The sequence below is a fragment of the Gymnoscopelus braueri genome (genome assembly GCF_963280865.1).
Source record: "Gymnoscopelus braueri genome assembly, chromosome: 7".
Lineage (NCBI taxonomy): Eukaryota > Metazoa > Chordata > Actinopteri > Myctophiformes > Myctophidae > Gymnoscopelus > Gymnoscopelus braueri.
The window spans coordinates 28,391,580-28,415,149 of record NC_137608.1 but is presented as its reverse complement, the minus strand read 5'-3'; the positions used below and the strand labels follow the sequence as shown (position 1 = coordinate 28,415,149).

At 42.4% G+C, this 23,570-nt stretch overlaps 1 protein-coding gene across 1 annotated transcript; it reads left to right on the top strand.

Annotated features, from left to right (window-relative positions):
- Nucleotides 1-5,845: 5,845 nt before the first annotated feature.
- Nucleotides 5,846-8,032, top strand: LOC308088665 (glial cell line-derived neurotrophic factor-like; the record flags this gene model as incomplete). The annotated part of the gene is made up of 2 exons (XM_080433215.1): nucleotides 5,846-6,106; nucleotides 7,434-8,032. The coding sequence occupies exons 1-2, from the start codon at nucleotides 5,866-5,868 to the stop codon at nucleotides 8,030-8,032; spliced, it is 840 nt and encodes a 279-aa protein (XP_080289341.1). The 5' UTR covers nucleotides 5,846-5,865.
- Between the last annotated feature and the right edge of the window lie 15,538 nt (nucleotides 8,033-23,570).

The following is a 23,570-nucleotide window of genomic DNA, read 5'->3' as shown; positions in this document are numbered from 1 at the left end:
CCTCAACAAAATATTATTTTCTTGGCAATGCACATTCTTCACAGGCAATCCTGAGCTGAATTACATTTTATTTTAAAACCTGACTAATTTGGTAGTGCCTAGAATCTAACAGAACATTTCTTATAACCTTATAAACTTGAATATTCTGAGCCATACTTGAATATTCTGAATACTCTTCTCCATATGTGCCAATAGACAACGCACCATAATTGTGTGAATGATTGCTGGAAATCAAAAGGATAGAGAGGAAACTAGAAAAAGTGCTCCTCAGCGCAGGTCAGGTAGGTTATTGTGGGACAGCAATGTTCGGAATTCATTCATTATATAGGTGAGTGTAATTTGTAGAAGTTGAGGGATTAATGTTGATGAAGAAGACACAATATGTTGATTTGTTGGAGTGTAGAATATCATTTGTGTTTGAGTTACTGTTACTTGTATTGTTATTTATGTGAAGTGGCTTGTTATAGTGTTATAGTCAGACAGTTTTTGGGTAGTTCTTTAGTGGTTTAGCATAGTTGGGGTCTTTAGGTAAGAACAATTCAGGAGTTGTGAACAAAACATGAATCAACCTGTTATAGTGCCAGTATAAAGCTGATTTGAAACATGTATGGTGGCATGTCTTCATAGGAGTGTGCGTGCAAACTTCCAAAGCAGTCGGACGCTGCGTTCATGGTTTGAGGCATTTTGTTCAAAACGGGCCACTCCTGCAAACTTTAGATGTCAATCTTAGCCAATCAGGATGAAATAATATGACAATGTTACTGGGTACTGTAATTACTAACTGGAAAAAATGAAACCAACGGTGGAAGGAGGTTTCATTGTAAAGTACAATGTAAATAACATTATCCACCTGGCGATAGTGGTACTGTACGTCACGTACGTGATCCCTATATGTCCTCTTTTTCAAGTTATGAATGTCTCACTATGGAGAGAAACCAAAATAAAACAGACGAAATGTATATTACATGGCTCACTAGCAGTTGTTTTGCTTGTCATCTGGAAAAGCTAAACAGTTTAAAGTATTGCTACCTCAGTGAGAGCAGCGAGGAACTGGGACAGGAGTGGAATTCTTAAATTTGTGTGCTTCATCCTAACAAGAATTAAAATAAAAGATGCTATCAACCTGTGATATCAATTCTATTAAAGCTACTGCCACTTTGATTTTGTGTCCAGACAGACAACAGTGTGAGACATTGTAGCTGGAAAATTCTTCCCACATTTATGACAAATGGGAAAGTATTTTCAGCCTGCTTTTTATCACAATGATTTTGTCTTATTTGACAACTCCCATCTCTGCTGATGGTGACAATTGCTCTTTTCAATTATCTAAAAGAGAAACCAGGCCTTAGTGTCCTTCTACAGCCACCTAGTGGCCAATGTGAGACAACACTGAAATTGCAAGCAGAGTCGTCCATGGACAAAATTAATGGCAATTCTACTTAACCAAAAGACTGTTCCCTTGGTGACTGCTAAAATTCAAAAAGTCTATTTGAAATGGTCAGGCCACCATTCCTTCTCATAACAGCCCTTCCCTGATCTGAGTGATCTCTCCCACACCTGATGCTTTAGCAACACCAGGCTACATGTGGTGTGGATTACCTTCTAAACATCACAGTGGCTTGCCAAGTAGGTTCTTTACAGCACTTATTTCATAATACTTCCACCACCCAAATCATTGAAAACAAATTCTTCAGCAGTACTTATCTCTTACCTACCTACTACTTAATCAAATGAAAGCTAAATGTCTTCCAAGCTCTTGAGTCATCATTATTTGACAATCTAAACCACTTTACTATTGCCACTAAAAAAACTAAAAACAAACAAATCTGGTCTGAGGTCAATTCTAGGATCAATTAATTTTCAATAATGAATTAAAATTATACTTAGTTGACCGGATTCCCAAGGGCTCACTATTCAAGGCCCCGTCTTGTTTTCGCTCTCCACTAAATATCTTTGCAAAAGATTGGCTATATTTGCTGAATGTTAGCCCCAGAATAGGGATGCTAGGGTTCAGGTAGTTAAAGGTATTACATGTAATCACATATACAACATTTATTCTCAGCTTGGTAAAATAGCAAATTGCTCATACCACAGGTTTCACTATGTTGGAATATTGATGAGAATCCACATGTTGAACTGAGTGAACCTAAACTCAATTGAGCACTGTTCTGGTTGAAGTTGCCCCTAAGGGTTGACTCAGGATCAGCCACTCTTGCCCCCAAGTCTTAACTCCTACCATAAATTAAAGTAAATTGCCTCATTGACCCTGTATCTTCCACCTGATGGAACACAAAATCTCTACTAAGTACAAAATTGTAAACAGGCTTTTTAGACATAAATGGGACCACAAATGGACAATATATCACCCCTCTTTAGCCAAGATTTCACTCAAACTCCTTTTAGGAGGTAATGGAATAGTCTTCCAGGAGCAGTGTTCCTAATCAGCCCTCCATTCCAGCTGTCACCTCCTCCCACCCACGGACTCGGCCATTCCAGGGCTGTAGTTTCATGTTGGGGCCATTATAAGGGGTGAAATGACCCATGCAATTATCCCCTTATACATGTGAGTCAAATCAAAACCCAAAATGGCTGCCAGGTTTAATCACAGGTCATTCCCCGATTCAACCTCAGTCTATGCAGGAGAGGAAATGGTTGTCTGTTTGGCGTAGTTGCCGCTTGGCAAGGGAGTAATTGCTTGAGGATGAGGTATTTCCATGCAGTTAAGTGAGCAGTTAAATGGAAAGGGATGCCTCGTTCTAAGTGATTACCGGGCTAGCTGTTACAGACATAAGCAAATACAGTAGACCTCTTTAATTTTGTATAACTTCACAGTTGCATGCTCAAATGGTTTTTGCATGACTGGTGTGACACACAAATGATTGCAACATGACCTTTGGGATCAAAAAGTCACACCTATTCAAACTGATTGATACACAAGTTGACAAAACGTGGTGTTTTTAACAGGATAGTTGGTAACTTTAGACCTTGGATAGCAAAGTTGAAACTCCTTCACTGACTGGATCCTCTACACAGCCATTGAAAGATGAAGATGATATTGTTCACTCAGTAGTCTTCTTTGATGACACCCAGCTGAGCCATCTCGCTCACTTACTGGGGGGCCACATTTGAGAAGTGTAGTTTTGACCTCTGACTGTGCCATACCAATGAAAACACATTATTCAGGTCATGTTGTGTGCTGGTGAAAAGAATAAGAAAAAAAAACTCCTCTGACCCAATTGTGTCCCCAGACTCAAAGCTTTAAGAAAGACTACTACTACTAATTACGTACATTTTCTAGTTTGGTCTGCTCTTTAACTAGACAGCTACAGATTCTGTCTGGACTTTGAATCAAAATATCATAAAGTGGATTAGATTATCTCAGCTCATCTTTTGGGTCCATGTTACTCTGTGCTACATAACATACGCTTAACGCTTTACAGCTGGGTGCGGGTAATGTTATGCTGTCCAGGACCATGCTGTTGCTGCACAGTAAACAAGAGTGAAACAAACAACCTACAGTAGGCTACCTAGTACCTACAATACTCCTGGCAGGAGGACAGTTGACACGCATGCAGTGACTCACACTAAGTCCCCAGAGAGCTCCAACATTCACTCTGGTCTTTGCCCCGGCCATGCGAGTCTCAGTAATAAAAAGTTGATTCCTTTGCTCAGATCCTTACCTTATTTTCTTTATTTATTAGCATACTTCCTCTGTGTAAACATGTGAATTGTCTTCTGTTCAGATCCTTAATTTCACCTGAGAAAGTGAGAAAGAGATGGATTACTCACTATTAACTACTTATCAACTCCATTTACAGAATATGTGGATGTGCTGTGCTCTGGTCCATGTATCTGGTGTGTTTTACAGATCAACTGAGAGCCATGATGTTACAGGATTTTTTTTAGTTAATCCAAACATGTTCATGTCAAGGATCCCCAAATTCATATGCATTTGGTCACGGACCCCCATCTGAAAAGAAAAGATTTTGTGCTACGGGCCCCTATTTATTTTGTCATGCTTACTGTGTATTTACGTTGTATATTTATGTTGCTTATTATTTTTGCGTTTCTTTTTCTTTTTTTCCACTTTTGTTTCACCCCATGGGGTTTTTCAATCTCACCTGAACAATCTGCTTTTGTTGTTGTTGGCTACAATGTTGTTTTGTTGCTATTGTAAATACAAAAAGAATACAAAAAGAGAAGATTTGTGTAAAAAGTATTACAAATTATTCAAAATATTTCCACAAAAAAATAGCAGATCTATAAGCTCACGTGTTGCATCTAGACACGTTGTGATCTTGTAGATCTGCTTTGATCAAATATAATAGCCACTGTACAACCTGGAACCCCCTCAAGGACCCCTTGGAGGTCCTCGGACCGCACTTTGAGAACCACTGGCCTAGGCTACTTGGAATGTGGCCTAGTGGGTTTAAATGGTAAAGTCAAGCATGCACCTTAGATTAGGTTACATAATGAAACAGTATCAATACATGCCAATCTGAAGAATTTCTCACATCTGTCAATCAACGCATTAAACTCAAAGGCAAAATTCTTGTCCTGTTGAAACCTTACAACAATACCCACTGGTAGCAAGATAGGCCTATGACCTCTACCGCCAGTCAAACACAGAGAAGTTTCCAGAAGTTCTGAGATTTCAAGCTCATTGTGATTTTAAGTGGCAACTCAATCTATGGTGTGTTTTGAATGGCTGATTAGAAACATATGTGTCAACTTTCATCCAACCAAATACAAACAAAAAGCATGTGCAAATGTGAAGTGAAAAATTTGGAAAACTTTGAACAACACAAATCTTGAATGAGGGTCCATGGGCTGGAAGAAAATATTTTCAGTTAATAATTCAGGGGTCCTTGACATAAAAGCAGCTTTGAGAAGCACTGGGCTACATGACACACACACACACACACACACACGCACACACACACACACACACACACACACACACACACACACACACACACACACACAGACACACAGAGGAAGCAATAGCCTACTTTGTATTTCTTTACTCTCTTACTCCCTCTCTCTCTCTCTCTCTCTCTCTCTCTCTCTCTCTCTCTCTCTCTCTCTCTCTCTCTCTCTCTCTCTCATTACTGTAGTAAGAGCATATTTATACAAAATATATAAAATGTGGCATATTTTATAACCTCTTCTCCTCAGTCCTAACTAAGCCTCGACATCCAATGAACAGACGCCATTTCTCCATAGACGCCATGCAGGGTGGGAGTTTGCCAGTGACAGAGAACAAGACAGAGGAGAGGATGGGCTAGCAGACGTCATCTGTCCTTATAAACCTGCCTCGTCTCCCACTCACAGTTCAGAAGCAATGGATGGAGCAGAGCAGGGATGGACAGACAACACACATAGCCCACTGAAGGATATATATGCATGCATTTGGCTATCTATATCAACGACACACATGCTGAATGAAATCCAAAGTGAAGTACAGTGAGTTTGTGGGAATACAATATTTTTTCTTCATGTGCAAATATTTGGACACCAGAGGAATCAGAAACAACAAACCTTGACTTCCTTTATTATTTTCTCGCAAACTTACCTGTTGAGGCTCCTCCAGCGCCGGCGAACACACTGTTGATTTATTTAAAGAATGACGCATCTCCGTGCAGTTCACACAGACGTGTTGAGCTCTGGGTTGACGTCTGGGGATGTGGACAAGAGCACGAGGTGATGAAGAAGAAGGTGACCCTCTCCATCTCCTCTAATACATGTCACGAAACATGTTGACATTGACGTCTAGCTGCACGGAGCTCTAAACTTAAAAAGGATGTCTGTTGTTGTTTTCGCGTTATTATTACGACATGTTTTTCTCTCGGACCGAAGTGGACAATGAAGTTATGGGATAGCCTGACCACCTGTCTGATCCTGCTGAGCAGCGTGCGCGGGAGCCCCGTGCGTGTGAGCACCGCCGTGCGCGGGAGCCTCCCCGTGCAAACAAACCCACGGTCCAGCTCGTCCTCCTCCTCACCACGTGAGCTCCCGCCAGTCCAGATCAACCTCTCTATTACTTCCCCAGAGATACCGGTCATCGCGCTCCACGGGGGAAAGGCGTCGGTCAATGGAGACACATGTAAGTGGTTTCCCTCTGGATCAGTGACTGATTCTCAACGCTTTTTATTTTAAGGGCATATTGCATTATAGGCCAGTCAGTGGTTCTCAACCTTTTCAGGACGTGACCCCCCAAAAATAATCATATTTGAACTGGGGACCCCCTACCCTGACAAGCACTTGGAATTGTAGGAGTTGAGGCATTACTGACAGATAAATATTGTGAAAATAGCAGATCTACAAGCTCACTGAGTCTGAGTTGTGAGTTGTTGCCTCTTTCTTATATTATTTGACAATTTGGCTAATGTTTGACAAGTTTTTATAGTATAGGCCTAGTTTGTTGATTACGGTTGAAGCGGTAACGGTCTTTTTTGGGGGGAGGGGTTTAAAAGGGTCTTAAAAATCCTTAAATTGTCACTTCACTGTCATCTGGGGACCCCCCCCCCCCCCCAAAATCAGGGCGTCCCGACCTACAGGTTGAGAACCACTGCATTGGGCGGACGGACCCCCATTTTATACAAATTTTCTGGGACCCAATCTACACTGCTACATCGGTACATCCTGAGAGTTCATTTAACTCAGCGTTCAAATGGAGCCAAATGGGCCCATGCGGCCATACCATAACAACACAGTCCATTCCATCTGTACAGTCTTGGGGCCCACTGGAACCCCCGTCAAGGAGCCCTGGGGTCCCCAGACTCCACTTTGGTATCCAGTGCTCTTGAGAGTCTATACCTATGAATATACTTATATTTCTTTGACACAGTCATGCATTGAAGGCTTCCCAGTAAGCAGCCAATCATAAATAGGACTAGCTTCCCACAGTGCTTTGTGGTTATAATTGGTTCCATGCCATGTCTTTCACACCCACTATCTCATCCTTTCTTGTGACACATTCCTATACCTATCACCTCATTGTCAGGCACACAAAGACAGCAAAGCATTCAGGTTCGTTAGATGCTATTGCTTCACACCTACTGTGCCACTGCACAATTTACTCCAGACATTTTCCCCCTTTTAGAGCTGTGAAGCAAACTAAAGGCGGGCATACTGTGATATGGCCCAGGAGCCTGGCACCCTTTGTGCACCCAATCCATCTCTCAATACATATAGATGTAATAAGGCATGTAGTAAGTATGCTATTGAGTTGTGTTTGTATGACATGTTCTCGCATGCAATTCATTTTCATGCACTTAAATGATAAATACTAGTTTCACACTAGTGTGTGAAGTGGGAGACAAACGTAGGCCTATGCCTTTTTCAGACACTCATGGTGTTTTGAAGAATAACCTTATGATGTGTTATGTAATCAGAAATCACCTAATCTCTCTCTATCAATGAATTTACAGACTCCATGGAGGAGGTCCTTCCCGGCCAGTTTGAGGATGTGGTGGACTTCATCAAAGTGACCATCAGCAGAGTGCGACGTTCCTCCTCTTCCTCCCAGACCCCCTCTACCTCACCCCTGTCCAAACCAATCGTGGACTCTGGCAGGACTCGACACAGAAGAGAGAGAAAGAAAGGACAGAAAGGGCCAAGCCAGAGGACCACGGGAGGCAAGGGCAAAACCAGCGGAGAAGACACCGGGAGGAGGAGTGGTGGGAGAAGACGGGTGAGTGGAGGAGGTGTAGGTCGAGGGGACAGAGGACGAGGACAGGGCTGCGTGCTAAAACAGATCCACCTCAACGTGTCAGACCTGGGACTGGGCTACCGCTCCGGCGAGGAAATGATATTCAGGTACTGTTCTGGACCCTGCAGGAAGTCCGAGACCAATTATGACAAGATCCTCAACAATCTCGCCAACAACAGGAGGTTTCCGCCCAAAGACACCCCGCCGCACGCCTGCTGTCGGCCAACAGCGTTCGACGACGACCTCTCGTTTTTGGATGACAACATGATCTACCACACTGTGAGGAGGCACTCTGCCAGGAAGTGCGGTTGCGTATAAGGGAGCGGGGAGAGGGTGTAAGGCAAGGTGTCATTTTGTTTTGCACCGACTCCCACTCATGATTTCTGGAGTCTGTCAAAGGATGAATAATACAATGAAGACACTGGCATCAATGTACACAGTGATAGCCTGAGTGTTCATTTAAAGGGTCCATTTGGTTTCATGTGTTCACTCTGAGTTAAATTAAGCCTCAGGATTTTACAGTGTGTCCATTGTCTGACACCCACAATGTCATGTCAGTGTTCCATCCTTCCTCTTTTGACCAGGTTTTCTACTCAGAACCAAAGCTTTAGAAGACTGAACATTTTTGAAAGTTTTTGTTTTAGTTGGATTACAGGGATCAAAAGTCAAAGTGTGACTTTTCCAAGGATATTTAACCAAAAAGATTGAAATTACATTAGACAGAGACTCAGTGGAGGTTAAATAGACTTATTAAATATTTATGGAATGTATGACGTTATTAACTTATTATTGCTATTTATTTTGGTTTTATAGAATTAATAAATGTTATTTATTTCTGTAATGTGATATTTTGAACCGTGCCAAAGTTTCAAATTTGAGAAGAGTTTATGTGACACCTTTCCATAAAAAAAGCAGTTAAGCGTTAAGTGATTTATATTTATATTTTATCATAGATTAAATTTGACAGATTTCTTGGGTACAGAATTTCATTCCCTTAATAGTTCAGAGTTAAGAGTTTATTATTCCTCCATGTTTTATGATTACATTGTTTTAGTGTGTCCTAACAAGTTTATTGTTGTACGGTAGAATGTGGTAAAGACGTGTACTGTAGTTCTAAACATGAATCAGGAGTCAGGACTTTTCACTGCCCCAGAAATGTCTCCTCATATTAACCTCATACAAAAACAAGTCTCTCTCAAAAACACAATTTACAACTTTATTTTTATACAATTTTCATTTTTTGATAAATATTTTTACTGAACTGTTATTAAACGCATCTTACATAACTTATAATGTACGTACCTTAGTCTGTGTTTTTTTCTTTTCTTTTTTTTTCTTTCTCACCTTTAGTTTCAGGTTGCATAAGTTCTCTCCCGAGTCTCGTATGTAAATGTCAAATCAGATAATCGATGCCAGATGAAAGACGGCAAAAGAATGGAGGAGAGAGATGAAAGGATGAATAGAGCCAGATTTTATCAGGGGAGAGCAGTGACAACACAAGAGAGGAGATAATGGAGGGAGGGGCAGACCCACACTTCTCTCAGTTTGTCCTTATAGCAATAACCGTATATGTTTATTCAGAACAGAAATTGGATAGATAGAGAAACAATGCAGGTGATTATGTAGGAATGGAGAGTCGTAGAGAGGCCAGAGAAAAGAAAACATTCACTGTGAAATGTTTCACAGTGCAAGCAAGCAGCCCGTTTGTACCATGACAATACATCATTTAAATGTAATTACATTTTTTATTTCAACACAAGAATAAGAAAAGAAAAAGATGGAATACATTGTCGAGGGAAGAAAGAGGAAAATAAATGTGAAATTAAGTTAAAGAACTTCGAAAGAGAAGACAGCGATACAGGAGTTGGAGAACTTGAGAAGAGTAGATATATCTTCCTAAACTAGTGCGTGTGTGGTCGATATCCGATCCATCACCTTCTCTCTCATGTTACCCAGCCCATCCTCTCGCTGTCTTCTGGACCATGACTCACTTGAGCCTGGTTTCTCAACTAGATGGCCATATTACTCTGCTGATCTAGCACGTCAGCTTCCTCTATATGTCATCTTCCACCGTAACATGTGACCTTCCTCCAGAATGTATTTTTCCTATATTACCTGTCAGTTTCCTCTATGTTTATACACTACTTACATGGTGTTGTTACACAACTGTCAGTATATTATGTGTTGTTAAGTAGATATCCATTGAGTTGTTACAGAGTAATTATGAACGTACACAAGTTTTCTCTAGGTTAATGCGTGCAACATAAGGTCATTGTGACCATATGTTACTGATTATGCTACAATGCCTTTTTCTTGAATCCCAAATGATATTTTCTTTAGGTATTCCTATCCCTTGAACTGCAATTGGCCTTGTTCTGTAAGAATTATGTCCAACTTAAGGTGAGGACAACAGAGGAAGCTATTAGAGCCAACTGACAAGTACGGGATAATGTCATTAGACAAATGAGACTTCTGCTCTTTTGTTCATGGTGTCAGGGGAGTGTGTAATGAAGGATAGGATTCCAGAACAAGACACTGAACTGGACATGGGAGTGTAACGCAACACAGGTGTTAGTGGTGAAGGGGATGGTGTCCCAACAGGTGCTAAATAAGCTAGCTTCGCAAGAACTGGTTGTGTTCATCAAACACAATAACCCAAACTTTAATATTATAAATGCAAAAGAAAAGGGGGATAGAGGGGAACACATATTTGTAATTGTAATACAATTGCAAAAGCCACAAAAAGACAATCCAACAAAGGAAAATCAAATATTTAGAATAATTTGCTGACAGAGAGTGTGAAAAGTCTGCTGTTGGCCAGTTAGTAACTCCTTAACAGTTAACAAGAGTGGGAACAGCATATCATGTTCAATTCCCTGACTCCCACTCTTTTGAAGCAAATCAAATAGATTCAAACCAGTGTCCCTCTGGTCATAAGCAAAGCTTTTTGACTTTCCCTGTAACACCAAGCTCTTTTGTGTTTCAAATTCAAATTTTGAGATGTTTTATTTTACAATTTACATTATAAGAAGTTGTGCATCACAGTTTAAATCTCATCATTCATTCATCTTAAATGAGAGTGGCCACTTGCACCAGCATGTTTACAGGATGTAGCAATTGTGGGTGCAGGCCGTGTCCCACTATTGTGCCATCCAGCGTGAGAAAAGATACAAATGATAACCTAAACGTAATCAGTGTCATATCAGATATGTTGTGGGACAGTCACATTACGAGATATCAGACAAACCGAAACCGCAAGAGCCTCTTTGTCTCACTGCCCTGGAATCTGTCCCTGTCCATATGAGTCAGCCTATACGTAAGACGAGGAAATGTTAAATACAACCACAGGACCTACAGTACACAAGAGAGCTGTGATTGCTGTGGACGTCACATGTCAGAGATGAAGAGAGCAGAAAAACAATATGACTACCAGTTCAAGGGGAACACGAGACAGGGGGCTTTCTTTACAACTGCTCTCTACCCCAGGGTTTCTTAAACTCTGGGTCATGACCCAAATAAGGGTCACGGATTGTCTGTGAGTTGTAGTTCTACTACATTTTCAAGAGGCTGTGTGCCAGCCAGAGTGAGGAATTCCATTATTCATCCCGGCTATGGTCGTAAAATGTTTAAGTAGGCCTCTGGCCGCACACTGAAACGTAGAGAAAAAGGAGAATAAAAGCAAGAGAAACAGTTTTGTTGCCAAAGATTACCGTCATAAAACAGGCAATAAAAAGCAAAAAACATTTTAAAATTGGAGACATCTAGCTTTGCACAGGGAAACAAGCCCGAAAGAAACTCACCGCCTCTCTAATCATGTGGGGGCCTGCCAGACAGCAGGCCTGCGATCCATCAGGGCCGTGAGCCATAGTTTAAGAAACACGGGGCTACTGTCATTTCACCGGCTACAACACAAAGCAGAGGCAGAGGGGATTACCATGGATCTGTAAACCGCGCTACACAGACTGATCATCATCATCAGCATCATCAACTGGCCTAATGCCAAACCTCTAGTCTAGACCACCGGCCACACTGCCCTCACTCATCACACCACTACACACACACGCACGCACGCACGCACGCACGCACACACACACACACACACACACACACACACACACACACACACACACACACACACACACACACACACACACACACACACACACACACACACACACACACACACACACACACACACACACACACACACACACATAGAGGCTGTCTGTCCCTCACAGCTCACACACATACTGTACAGTAATGTGCACACAAAAATGTACACACGCACATGCTCACGCATACTGTACACAGACACACATAGACATTGTTGCTTACACAACCTCTCCCTTTCTTCCACTCTCCTTTTCTCACGCGCCTACACACGCACGCACGCACGCACGCACGCACACACACACACACACACACACACACACACACACACACACACACACACACACACACACACACACACACACACACACACACACACACACACACACACACACACACACACACACACACACACACACACACACACACAATCAATCATCACCGTTGTGAACTACATATAAAGTATACAATGGAATCAAGCTGTCTCCTCTCCTCTCAAAGAGTGCAACCACATTCCCATACTGTTGCTGTAAGGTAACGCTTGCAGATTTCACGGTTAAACACAGCAACAGAATTTTGGTGTCCGTCAATGTTTTAATATGTTTTAATATGTTTAAAGCTCAATTGAACCGGGATATCTTTCAGTTGCATTACTATACTAACATTCACTTATTTGTGAAAAAAAGAAACAAAATATTTGTCAATCATATTTCATCCAGGCTATCTGAATGCTAGCGTTTCCCAGGGGTGACGGTGATGGAGTGAAGCGGGTGAATGTAACACTATCGTCTGCGTATTCGTGTCTGCAAGGTGTTAACTTGGGGTCCAGATGGTTAAATATTCAGGAGAAAGAGGAGAATGTGCGTTCTAAAGCTATACCTGCCCCTACCTCACACCTGTGGTAAATCATTGTTTCTGTGGCATAGTGTCTATGCATAACTGTGAGAATGACCCATTCAGCGGTTGGAATTAGCACAGAGGCATGGTATAGAGTTCAACCAGACGGTGTATTTCTTCACCAAACACTAACAAAGATAACGTTCAACTTCAATCTTGTCACAACATTGGCATGGTGGTGCCCAGCAATCCACTCCTCAGCTCCATCCAACTACTGCCAGCTTTTTATACACAGCTGAAGCTAATGAGCCTGGACTGCTCCATTCCAAGGGGTGCATTCTAACTCTAAAACATTTATAAATACATCAATACTTATACATTTAACACACATAAAACTACATAACAAAACTCTTAATTACTACAGCAATAATGATTCTTTATCCTTTTTCACACTATACTACAACAAATATTAGCAATTCAAAAGCACATCACAACCCCCCTATGACATCCTGACTATGGTCCAGCCCAATCTACTGAAGACACACCAGGTAATGTTAAGCATTCAATCAAACTTCACACTACAAACATATTGCACTCTCCATATTGCACTAAGGTAAACTGTGCAAATTACTTAAATAATTCCTTTAAAGAGCACCAGTCACAGACAAGCTGGCTGAAGCTATCTCAGTGTACGATCAGAGCTAACATCTCGTAGACAGACGAGACAGACAGCTCTTCTGGAGTTGAAGCTGGTAGTCTGATCCATTCTGACACACCACATCAAGCCCCGAGGGTTAGGCCGAGATGAGATGTGGACCGTTGGGAATGTGCTGTTCAACAGGGATGTGATCCAGAATGACCCTGCCCCTCTCTCCTCATATGCCCGATGAAAACATCGTGTGTGTGGGTGTATGTGTGTGTATGTGTGTGTGTGTGTGTGTGTGTGTGTGTGTGTGTGTGTGTGTGTGTGTGTGTGTGTGTGTGTGTGTGTGTGTGTGTCTCTCCCCCCCCCCCCCCCCCCCCCTCTCTCTCTCTCTCTCTCTCTCTCTCCCCTCTCGCTCTCTCTCTCCAACACACACACACACACACACACACACACACACACACACACACACACACACACACACACACACACACACACACACACACACACACACACACACACACACACACACACACACACACACACACACACACACAGAGAGAGCTTGGTCATACGTTAGACCTACATCAACTCTTGTGTTGCCAATTCAATACTGCATGCCTACATCATAGACCTTGATGAACTTCCAACTTTAACCTGGTGGCCACAAAGTGTAGTGTAGACGAGGCTGATGTGATTGGATCTGATGGGCCGGTGTGGGTACGGTATGTGTCACAGCCAGGCTTCGAAACGGGAGAACACAAACCAATAAGTGATGTCACGGTCACTATGTACATTTTGTGTTTATGGGCCTAACGTGTGTGTGTGTGTGTGTGTGTGTGTGTGTGTGTGTGTGTGTGTGTGTGTGTGTGTGTGTGTGTGTGTGTGTGTGTGCGTGCGTGCGTGCGTGCGTGCGTGCGTGCGTGCGTGCGTGCGTGCGTGCGTGTGTGTGTGTTCTTTTTTGTGTTACAAAGGAGCCATTGCACCACTCCTATAATACATTAGTATACAGACCCGTTATCATTTACACATGGAACCATACTAATCTCCCCTTAATACACAGCGTGTGTGTGTGTGTGTGTGTGTGTGTGTGTGTGTGTGTGTGCGTGCGTGCGTGCGTGCGTGCGTGCGTGCGTGCGTGCGTGCGTGCGTGCGTGCGTGCGTGCGTGCGTGCGTGCGTGCGTGCGTGCGTGCGTGCGTGCGTGCGTGCGTGCGTGCGTGCGTGCGTGTGTGTGTGTGTGTGTGTGTGTGTAAGACCTCAGGAGGCAACCCAGACCCCTAACTCACCTCCCATGCTCTCCCAAAGGAGGAAACACCAGACCTCCATTCCTCTTTCTCCCTTCCTTCCATGTAGCAGCATCCTCATTCCCACCTATATAAATATCTAGCCCTTCTAGTCCCACAGCCCTTTGATGTCCCTCTGCTTCCTCCATTAAGGTCTCCTCCCCACTATCCTCCTCTCCATCTCTCTCCCCGTTTGTCTACAAATCCTCTCTGCCTGTTTTCTTCCTCCTCCTCTACCTACAGCACAGTAAAATCCTCAGTGTCAATCTATCTCTGAGAGCGTACAAATGGAACCAAATGCATCCATATAAGGGTCCCATTTGTACACTCTCAGAGTTACAGGTGGATAAATGAACACTGGGGATTTTGCTGTGTGTGAGTAAAAACAGGATCTGGTGCTGTTGGGTTATCTCTCTCTCTCTTTCTCTCCCATAATTTGGCAACATTTCCTAACAATGTTGATTTGCACTGATGGTAAGGGATCTCCATATATCATAATCTGGACGCACGGACGCACACTCGCACGCACGCTCGCACGCACGCACGCACGCACGCACGCACGCACGCACGCACGCACGCACGCACGCACGCACGCACGCACGCACGCACGCACGCACGCACGCACGCACGCTGGACATTTATCTACTATTGAGGGGGAAACATCATATTGGCTTCAGTAGCTAACTGAGAATCTAACAAAACACACACACACACACACACACACACACACACACACACACACACACACACACACACACACACACACACACACACACACACACACACACACACACACACACACACACACACACACACAGCACTCTTCGCCATCCCAACACAAGCCACATCCATACTCCAGGCTCAAGCCAAATGGAAAGAACAACATCGCAGCATGCCAAAAATGGACATACCACTGAACCATGTGTGTGTACATAAATGTACCGCTCATCAGGATCCTAAAACAATATGGCTTTCCAACCATGTAAGCAAGCATTTCTCTGTGATAGCTGGGCACTGATTATACAGCTCTGTGTAAAATATGGCCAGCGCTACACCATCTTTGCTCTTAAAAGGTTCTACAACCTTATACATAAAGCTAAACAAATGTATTCATATAATTAATTTGCCCTTCTTCTAAAACCATCTCTGTGAGATCAAAGAGAGCTGTGAGCCAGATTCTAGTGTTTTGAATGCAAGAGCTGAGTCACCAGGCCACCATAGCCATCAGGATGACCATGAAGTCCATGTAATTGAACAATAATACATGAGAGGGGCAGTGTTACTGTATACAAAAGCGTCCTTGGGTCTCTTGAAAGGTTCTATATAAGTTAAAGTTATTATTATTATTATACCCTCAGATACTCGCTTGTAAGTGGGATGAACCCATGATTCGGCCCATTTGGGGTATTTTCGGTGCAGGCTGTTTGTTTGTTTTAGATTCATTGTCATCACAGATATGAAGTGATAATTTATTTTCACCCAGTAGAAAACTAATACGGCAGTGGTGATGTGGTCTGACTGAGTGCTGTTATCTGGAGATATTGGCACTCATTTGAATGCCTCCCAGCAAATCAGAGTGGTATAACATAGAATGGCAATTTCTTACATTAACTTAGTTATCAACCATCCCGTGGGTGTTAACAAATCTTAATTTAATTACAGGAAACATAGAAAACACACTGACTTGGTCAACTTGTGTGAAGTATGAATGCACTGAAAAGCACGTTCACAGAGTCACAGCAGTAGTTATTCACTCCTCCTGTCCTTACCAAAACCCCAGTAGTGTGTAACATCCCTAAAATACCTACACAAGTATTTACCAGCCTGTGATCCTTAGACATCTGTTTCCCCCCTGAGGTGAATGGACCCTGAAATGGATCCTACTAAGCCAGAAAATGACTCACAGAAAGAAAAGCTGGGAGCAAACAGTTCAAACTTCTGACTCACAACCCCTATATAACCCCTTCCAAAACCTCTCTGTGACCTTTCGTAGTCTCCGTTGACCTTTTTGTGACCCCCTCATAGTGTTGTAATAGCCCCCCTCCCAAGAGCGAGTGGAGACGAATAGGAACCGGCGGGAATTTGATATGCCATGGCCGGTTGCCCCTGTTATGCACTTGAATTATTACTCCTCATGCTCAGCATGGAGGTATACAGGTAAATCACTTTGCTAAATGAGGGAGGGCAACAAGGTGATTTGAAAATAGGGTCCACATCACTCTGTCAAGGTGTGATGTGTGTATTTTCCTGGCTTCAGGTACCACATAATCTCTCAAGAACAGATTCTGCTCTGCGTTTGAATCTGTCGGGGAGGTTCGTCATAACGTGTGCGCACTAGGCTACAAGTGGGCGTGCCTTCAGATCAGGAAGCAGGCCGCGCTTTACCCAATCAAATGTGTGGGCGGGATTCACGTGTCCGTCGATCCTTCCCCTCTCGAAACCAACCGAAACTAATTTAACAATACCGTCCGCGGAGCAGACAAAACCACGGAAAGATATTCACATTTTAACTTGCTCTTTCATCATAGAAACAAGTGGGCTTATAACCAAAACGATCCATGTTCTCTGGGAGAAGTGGTGTTAGTGTTCCGTGTAGAAATATTGTTAGTGGGAATGAAAACATAGTCGCACCACCGGAAGTGATGCGCTGAAGGCAGACCAAAACCCCGGTTTCCTTGCGCACGGGTGCTACGTTTTCTTCCTCCCAGAGCCAACTGAGATAGTCAAAAACAGCAGAGGGCGCTGTTTTTCCTTTTCATTTGGCGCTGGGTTCCCAGATTGGGTACCACATGACACCCAGTTGAACAGCGGAACTTCACCTGATGCAATGCATCACACCTCGACAAACAGATCTTCAGATATTCTTCATTTGTTGACCACTCCCTAAATATAAGACAATTTGCTGGACACAGTATCAATCTACAATACAAGAATGCATACAGTTAAGTAGATGTTAACGTGTGTTTCTTAAAAACGAGTCAATAACAGGCTAAAGGTTGGGAAACTGGAAACTGGAAAGGCGCAATTTTGGAAAATTGCAAGTGTGGGTGCCCTGACGCGAGTCGTGAGTTGCGGCCACCGTGACCCGAGGAATACGCTGGGAGGAATAGCGTCGGAGGCCATGCAACGTGCGATTCAGATTTGACACTTGTTTTTATGATATGGTAGTTTGCCAAAGTATAACTTAGCCTTTAATGTGTAACACTGATGTGCATTCTAGAATCACTGTACTCAAAATGAGCAGGAGGCTGGGCCTGGAACACGCAATGTTTATTCGAGCTTTTAGACTTAAATCAACTGTATTTCAAAGTGAGTCTGACAGTAATTAACCAAAAAATGTAGTCTTGTTCTTAGAAAAATAATACTGGGCACTGTGGTACCAGATGCTGGGTACTGACATGCCACATGTTTTTCTTTTTATTCTCCAAGGAGAAATACATTGCTATGACTTCACTGATGTGGGGATGGGGCACCTTTTTCTTATTATCTAGCTACATTAAGCAGAGAATGTTTCAAAATGCAGACCAAACTGTATGGCAGGACAAAATCATATAATTTGCTTTTTGTCAAATGGAGCCTATTTGTCTTGAAGTAAATCATGGCGAGGCAGGATGAGCTGGAGGAACACTACAGCACATACAGTATGCACTCAAGTCACTCAACAAGTCTTTTATTCCCCAGGGGAGACAGATAGGTTGAGTCCCTGATTACAGCCTTTCACAACAACACAGGAAACTGTCATCGTGCTGTAGAACCACACAGGAAGCTGTCATCCTGTCAACATGGGAACACGGGAACAGACTCAAAACAAGGAGGAACCATTGATCTCAAACATGCACAGGGAGCTGTCTACCACATGCAGAATGCTGTAGGCACAATAGATGAAGCATGTAACAGAGCCAGACGTTTTAGGCACCACATGGACATGCTCATTTAGCAGTGTTACACAGAGGTACAGAGCTGCACCTCTGTGCAACTTGAATGCATGAAGAATCCATGAAGACACAGCCATAGCCTCGGGCAGTGATGGAAGAAGTACTCACATGTTTTACTTAAGTAAAAGTATCAATACTGCAATGCAGAAATACTCTGTTACAAGTACAATTCCAGTATTCAAAATGTACTTGAGTAAGTACAAAAGTATTGGCATCAAAATATACTTTAAGTACCAAAAATAAAACACTCATTGTGCAGAATGTCCCATTTCACAAGTTCAAAATGTATAAAAATCTTTTGAAAATATGCGACGCATTGTGAGCTTGTAGATCTGCTATTTTTAAATGGCCGAAATATATATAGGGCTGAAGTAGTTAACTTATGTTTTGTGATAATGATCTAAATCGGCAAAGTAACTAGTAACTAAAGCTGTCAAATAATTGTAGTGGAGTAAAAAGTACAATATTTGCCTCTGAGATGTAGTGGAGTAGAAGTAAAAGTATTGAAAATTCAAAATACTGAAGAAAGTAAAAACACCTCAAAATTTTACTTAAGTACAGTACTTGAGTAAATGTACTTAGTTACTTTACACCACTGGCCTCGGGGGTGGTTGCCTATTGGTCACCTTTTCCATGCTACTAGTAACTGATGCTTCATAGTTCATGCTTAGGCCTACACTCTGCACCACACTCTGCTGCTTCCTATCTCGCACTTACTTTTTCACCTGTACAGGAAAACAAACTACAAAATCAGCAAAGGGTTTCATACCCCTTTAAACAGAAGAGTTCTCCTAGATTGTGACTATTTGATTTGTATTTATTTTGGCAGAAATAGATTGTTTAAAAAAAGACTGACCAGACCATCCCACATCCCATGGCTATTACAAATTAGGCCTGGGACAAAGAAAAAAAAAGAAGAAGAATGTCCAAAACATGGTTCTGATGACAGACGCATGGCCAAGATTAGGCAAAATATTACAGACCTGATCTTGCATAGCTGTAATACTTAAGTCTAGGCTGCAATACTTGGAAGATGCAGGGAAAGGCGGACCACCCAAATATCTCTGTGATCCCTGACTTCACTTGAACATTACAGTGCCATACCCAGGAGAATGATTATTACAATAGCAGATCTAAGTAGAAACCAAAAACATTCTGCCTCATGCAATAAAACAGATGAGAATTAACTACAACTAGAAAAGTGCACCCCTTGGACCGCAGATCTCCGCCAGGCCGGGTTTGTTACCCAGAGCTGTTAAACTTTGGAAGTCAATCATAGCCAATTGGAATGGGATATGAATAATCGTACTGATACATCTTGACCACATCATGAGTGCAGGGATAATGTGTGAGTTTTGTACAAAATATGTAGGAGTAGTAGTGAAAAGTGTTGGCAATACCTGTTACACCCTGATAAATTCTAAGCTCATAAATAGCTGTGGCTATCTCTGTGTTTAGTTATGCCATGCTTGCCAAGTGTTACACTATACTGATTGATTTCTTCCATTTCTGCCTTTAGTTTGTTGAACAGAAATGAAAATGCCAGAGCTAGTAATAATGAAGACAGATTTCAGCCACATTGCACTGTTTGCACACGGACTAACCCCTGATTTGTACTCGGTTGCACACAGTGTCGCACACTGAAAATAGCCATAGATACTAGCTGATATACAAGCTGACAACGCATCACATTGCAACAAGTTCTGAGCTTGTACATCTGCTTTTTTGTGCAAGACACTGGCGTGCAACTAAGAATAAATCAGGCTTAAGAAGGCTGGAATGCGGGGTGAGAGAGTGAGCTTTTAGGGAGTAGGGCTAAAAGCTAAAGGACAGAACACCCTCTCTCTAAGCTCCCATCTCCCACATCTGCAAAACAGATCACTTCTTGTGGTGTATGGGTAAGATTAACCCCTAATAAGACTCTGCATTAACACCTCACTGCCTCCGCCATGATAAATCCACTGCCAAAAGCCGTAGAGATGACGTGGCCTTATGGCACTCACTGACACACAGCACTGAAGGGAAGCAAGGGAGATAAACTTTAGATTTACAGGCTGTCTTAGTACTGTCCCTTTTTTTATAAGAGTGAATCTCGCTTTCACTCCAGCATGACCACACATACACACATGCACACATCACATGCACTCTTCTGAACCTCCTGACAGACACACACACACACACACACACACACACACACAGACACTCAAACGCACGCACGCACGCACACGCACACACACACACACACACACACACACACACACACACACACACACACACACACAATCCCTTTGAGAGTTGAGTTTCTGACTGCAGCTGGGTCATATTGACTTCCAATGTATGAGGGCAGTAAAGTAGAGTGTATTAAGAATTCATGGTGCACGTCTTGGACTCCAGCGACCCATGATAAAATAGACCCGCTAAGGCAGAATGCCACAAAGAAATAGCCAATACTGGAGGGACACATACTGTACACACAGACATGAGTCCTTATCTTGCAGGGATCAACATATACCCTTGTTTATGAATTCACATGACCTCTAATAACAGTAATAGGCACAGTCTATTACAAAGACACATGTACAGTGCACTTTCAGGATGGGCGGACTGGACACACATGCCTCTCTCTCTCTCTCTCTCTCTCTCTCTCTCACACACACACACACACACGCGCGCACACACGCACACACACACTTGTCAGAAGGTGTGTATTGATGGCGCTTGTGGTTACAGATCACAATAACAAATGTAAGAAACCAAGCCCTGAGGTTTAGTTGGACTGCGTTTCTGCAGCGATTAACACATTAACACGTCATGGGCCTTCCATCCCTTTCTCCTCTCTCCTCTCTCCTCTCTCAGGACATGGGTTGCCTCTACTTGAGGTGGAAGTTATCCATCACCTTCTTTTTTTATTCCCTCTCCCCTCCATGGAGCCCCTCACAATCACCTCATCTTTCTTCATCACATCTGCCAAAACATTTCTCTCACGCTTCCAACACTCCGAGGCTTTCAAGCATTCCCCAGAAGTAAAGTTCTGGACCGAGTGACAAAGGCCTTGCATGTCAGTGCTTAACATTTTCACCATATGAACAGATTTGATTTGATAATAAGCAGGCTTTTATGTAAAATGCACCAGTGGGATTCTACTAATAGGTGCTCCATGGCCAACTCTCAGGATGTCACTTCCTTCGTGCTGCGTGCTTCAAGCAGTTGCTCAAGTAACGGTGAACATCACAGAATTGGATACGGTACAGTTCCACGAAACTCTCAATCAACATTACCATGTCCAAATGGAGCAGCTAAATCGGAAAACAGACATATTTATTTGAAAGGGAGCCTTTGGGACAAGTTTCATAAAAGACAGACAGACTGTCAAAAACTGGTTCAGGGGCTAAAGATGAGACATCATTCATATTTGAAATGGACCGGAAAAGTCACCAAAAGAGCAGCAGTAGGCCTACAGGCTAGCCTACTACACAATAAAATCCTCAGTGTTCATTTATCCATTTGTAACTCTGCGAATTGTGTAGTGGTTGGAGAAGCTATTTGTGCTATCTGCCTATATATGGGCGTATCGGGTTTGTTTATGGTTATGTCTGAGTCAGACTGATGTGGTAGTGGTCCAGCCATCCGTCCATTAGCCAATTTTAATAGGATAGGATACAACCCCAGTCACAAAGCCCTTGAGCTTGACCAAATTGACACTGTTCCAGTAGGCCTATATAGCTGGTTGGTTACATGGTATACATGTTTGTAACCTTCATTTATCCTATCGCTGCTTTGCTCATAAAATTATGTAGCCTACTGTAAGTAATGTACTTAATAAATGCAAGCGTCCTATCTTTCTCATCAATAGGGAAGGTTAACGTGCCATAGTAGCCTAAAAGTAATTTTGGTAATTTTTTGCGAGATTATTTAGGCCTACAGATAAAAATAAAGAAAATAAAAAGAAAAGAAAAAAAGTTAGCAGGCCAATAATGTTTTATTTTAAAATGTAAATATATAAATAAATAATACACCGGGTACACTGTTTAGACTGCTACACGCTGTGACACACAGGTCGGTTAAGAATCTGGTTAATTTGGTTTAGATGAGGACTGACAGCTAGCTAGCTTCAGACAATAAACAAGTGCAAGTCGGTGGTAAACAAAAACTGAACAGAAAGCAGGTGGAGGACAACATCTGTTCTTCTTGCATTTACTGTTCCTTGGTAAATTGTATATATGGCAGTGGTGTAAAGTAACTAAGTACATTTACTCAAGTACTACTACTGTATTTAGGGAATACCAAAACGTTCGCCCCAAAACACAGTCGCCCCGGGGCAAATCCGGCAGTATTCACCTGGTACTCCTAAACGTAACCTCAGTAAACTATGCCTAAAAACCTAAACTTATTCCTAAATTTAACTCAAACTATGCCTAACCCTAAACTTACGGCGGTTATTTCCAACCTTATCCTCAGTAAAACAAATACAAGAATACAAGGATCGCTGGTCCGCGGAAAAAAAGGGGGCGAGTGTGTTTTGGGGCGAGTCTTCTGGTTACTTAAAGGGATATTTCACTTTCAAAAAAACTTTTGGTCATTTTATCGTCTACTCAGGCCTTTGTGAACGCTCCAGACAGTTTTTAAGTTGCTTGATTCAGTATTTAGATATTTGATATTCATTTTAACAGACACGCCCCCTTCCTATACAAACCCATTGTAACTTCAAACTCCATTTTAACCATGTTAGATTCATCAAAAACACCCGTCCTTGGTTCTGGTGACTCACCCTGCCCTCCTAATGCGTGAGGGGGCCGTGTTTTTCCGATAATGTTTTTCATTTTTTTTTTTTTTTTTTTGTATTTTATTATTTTCATTTTCCCAAAAAAATATAAAAAATAAATGAAAAAAGTAATTGAAAAAACACGGCCCCTCGCGTATTAGGGGGGCGGTATGAGTCACCAGAACCAAGGACGGGTGTTTTTGATGAATCTAACATGGTTAAAATGGAATTGGAAGTTACAATGGGTTTGTATAGGAAGGGGGCGTGTCTGATTAAATGAATATC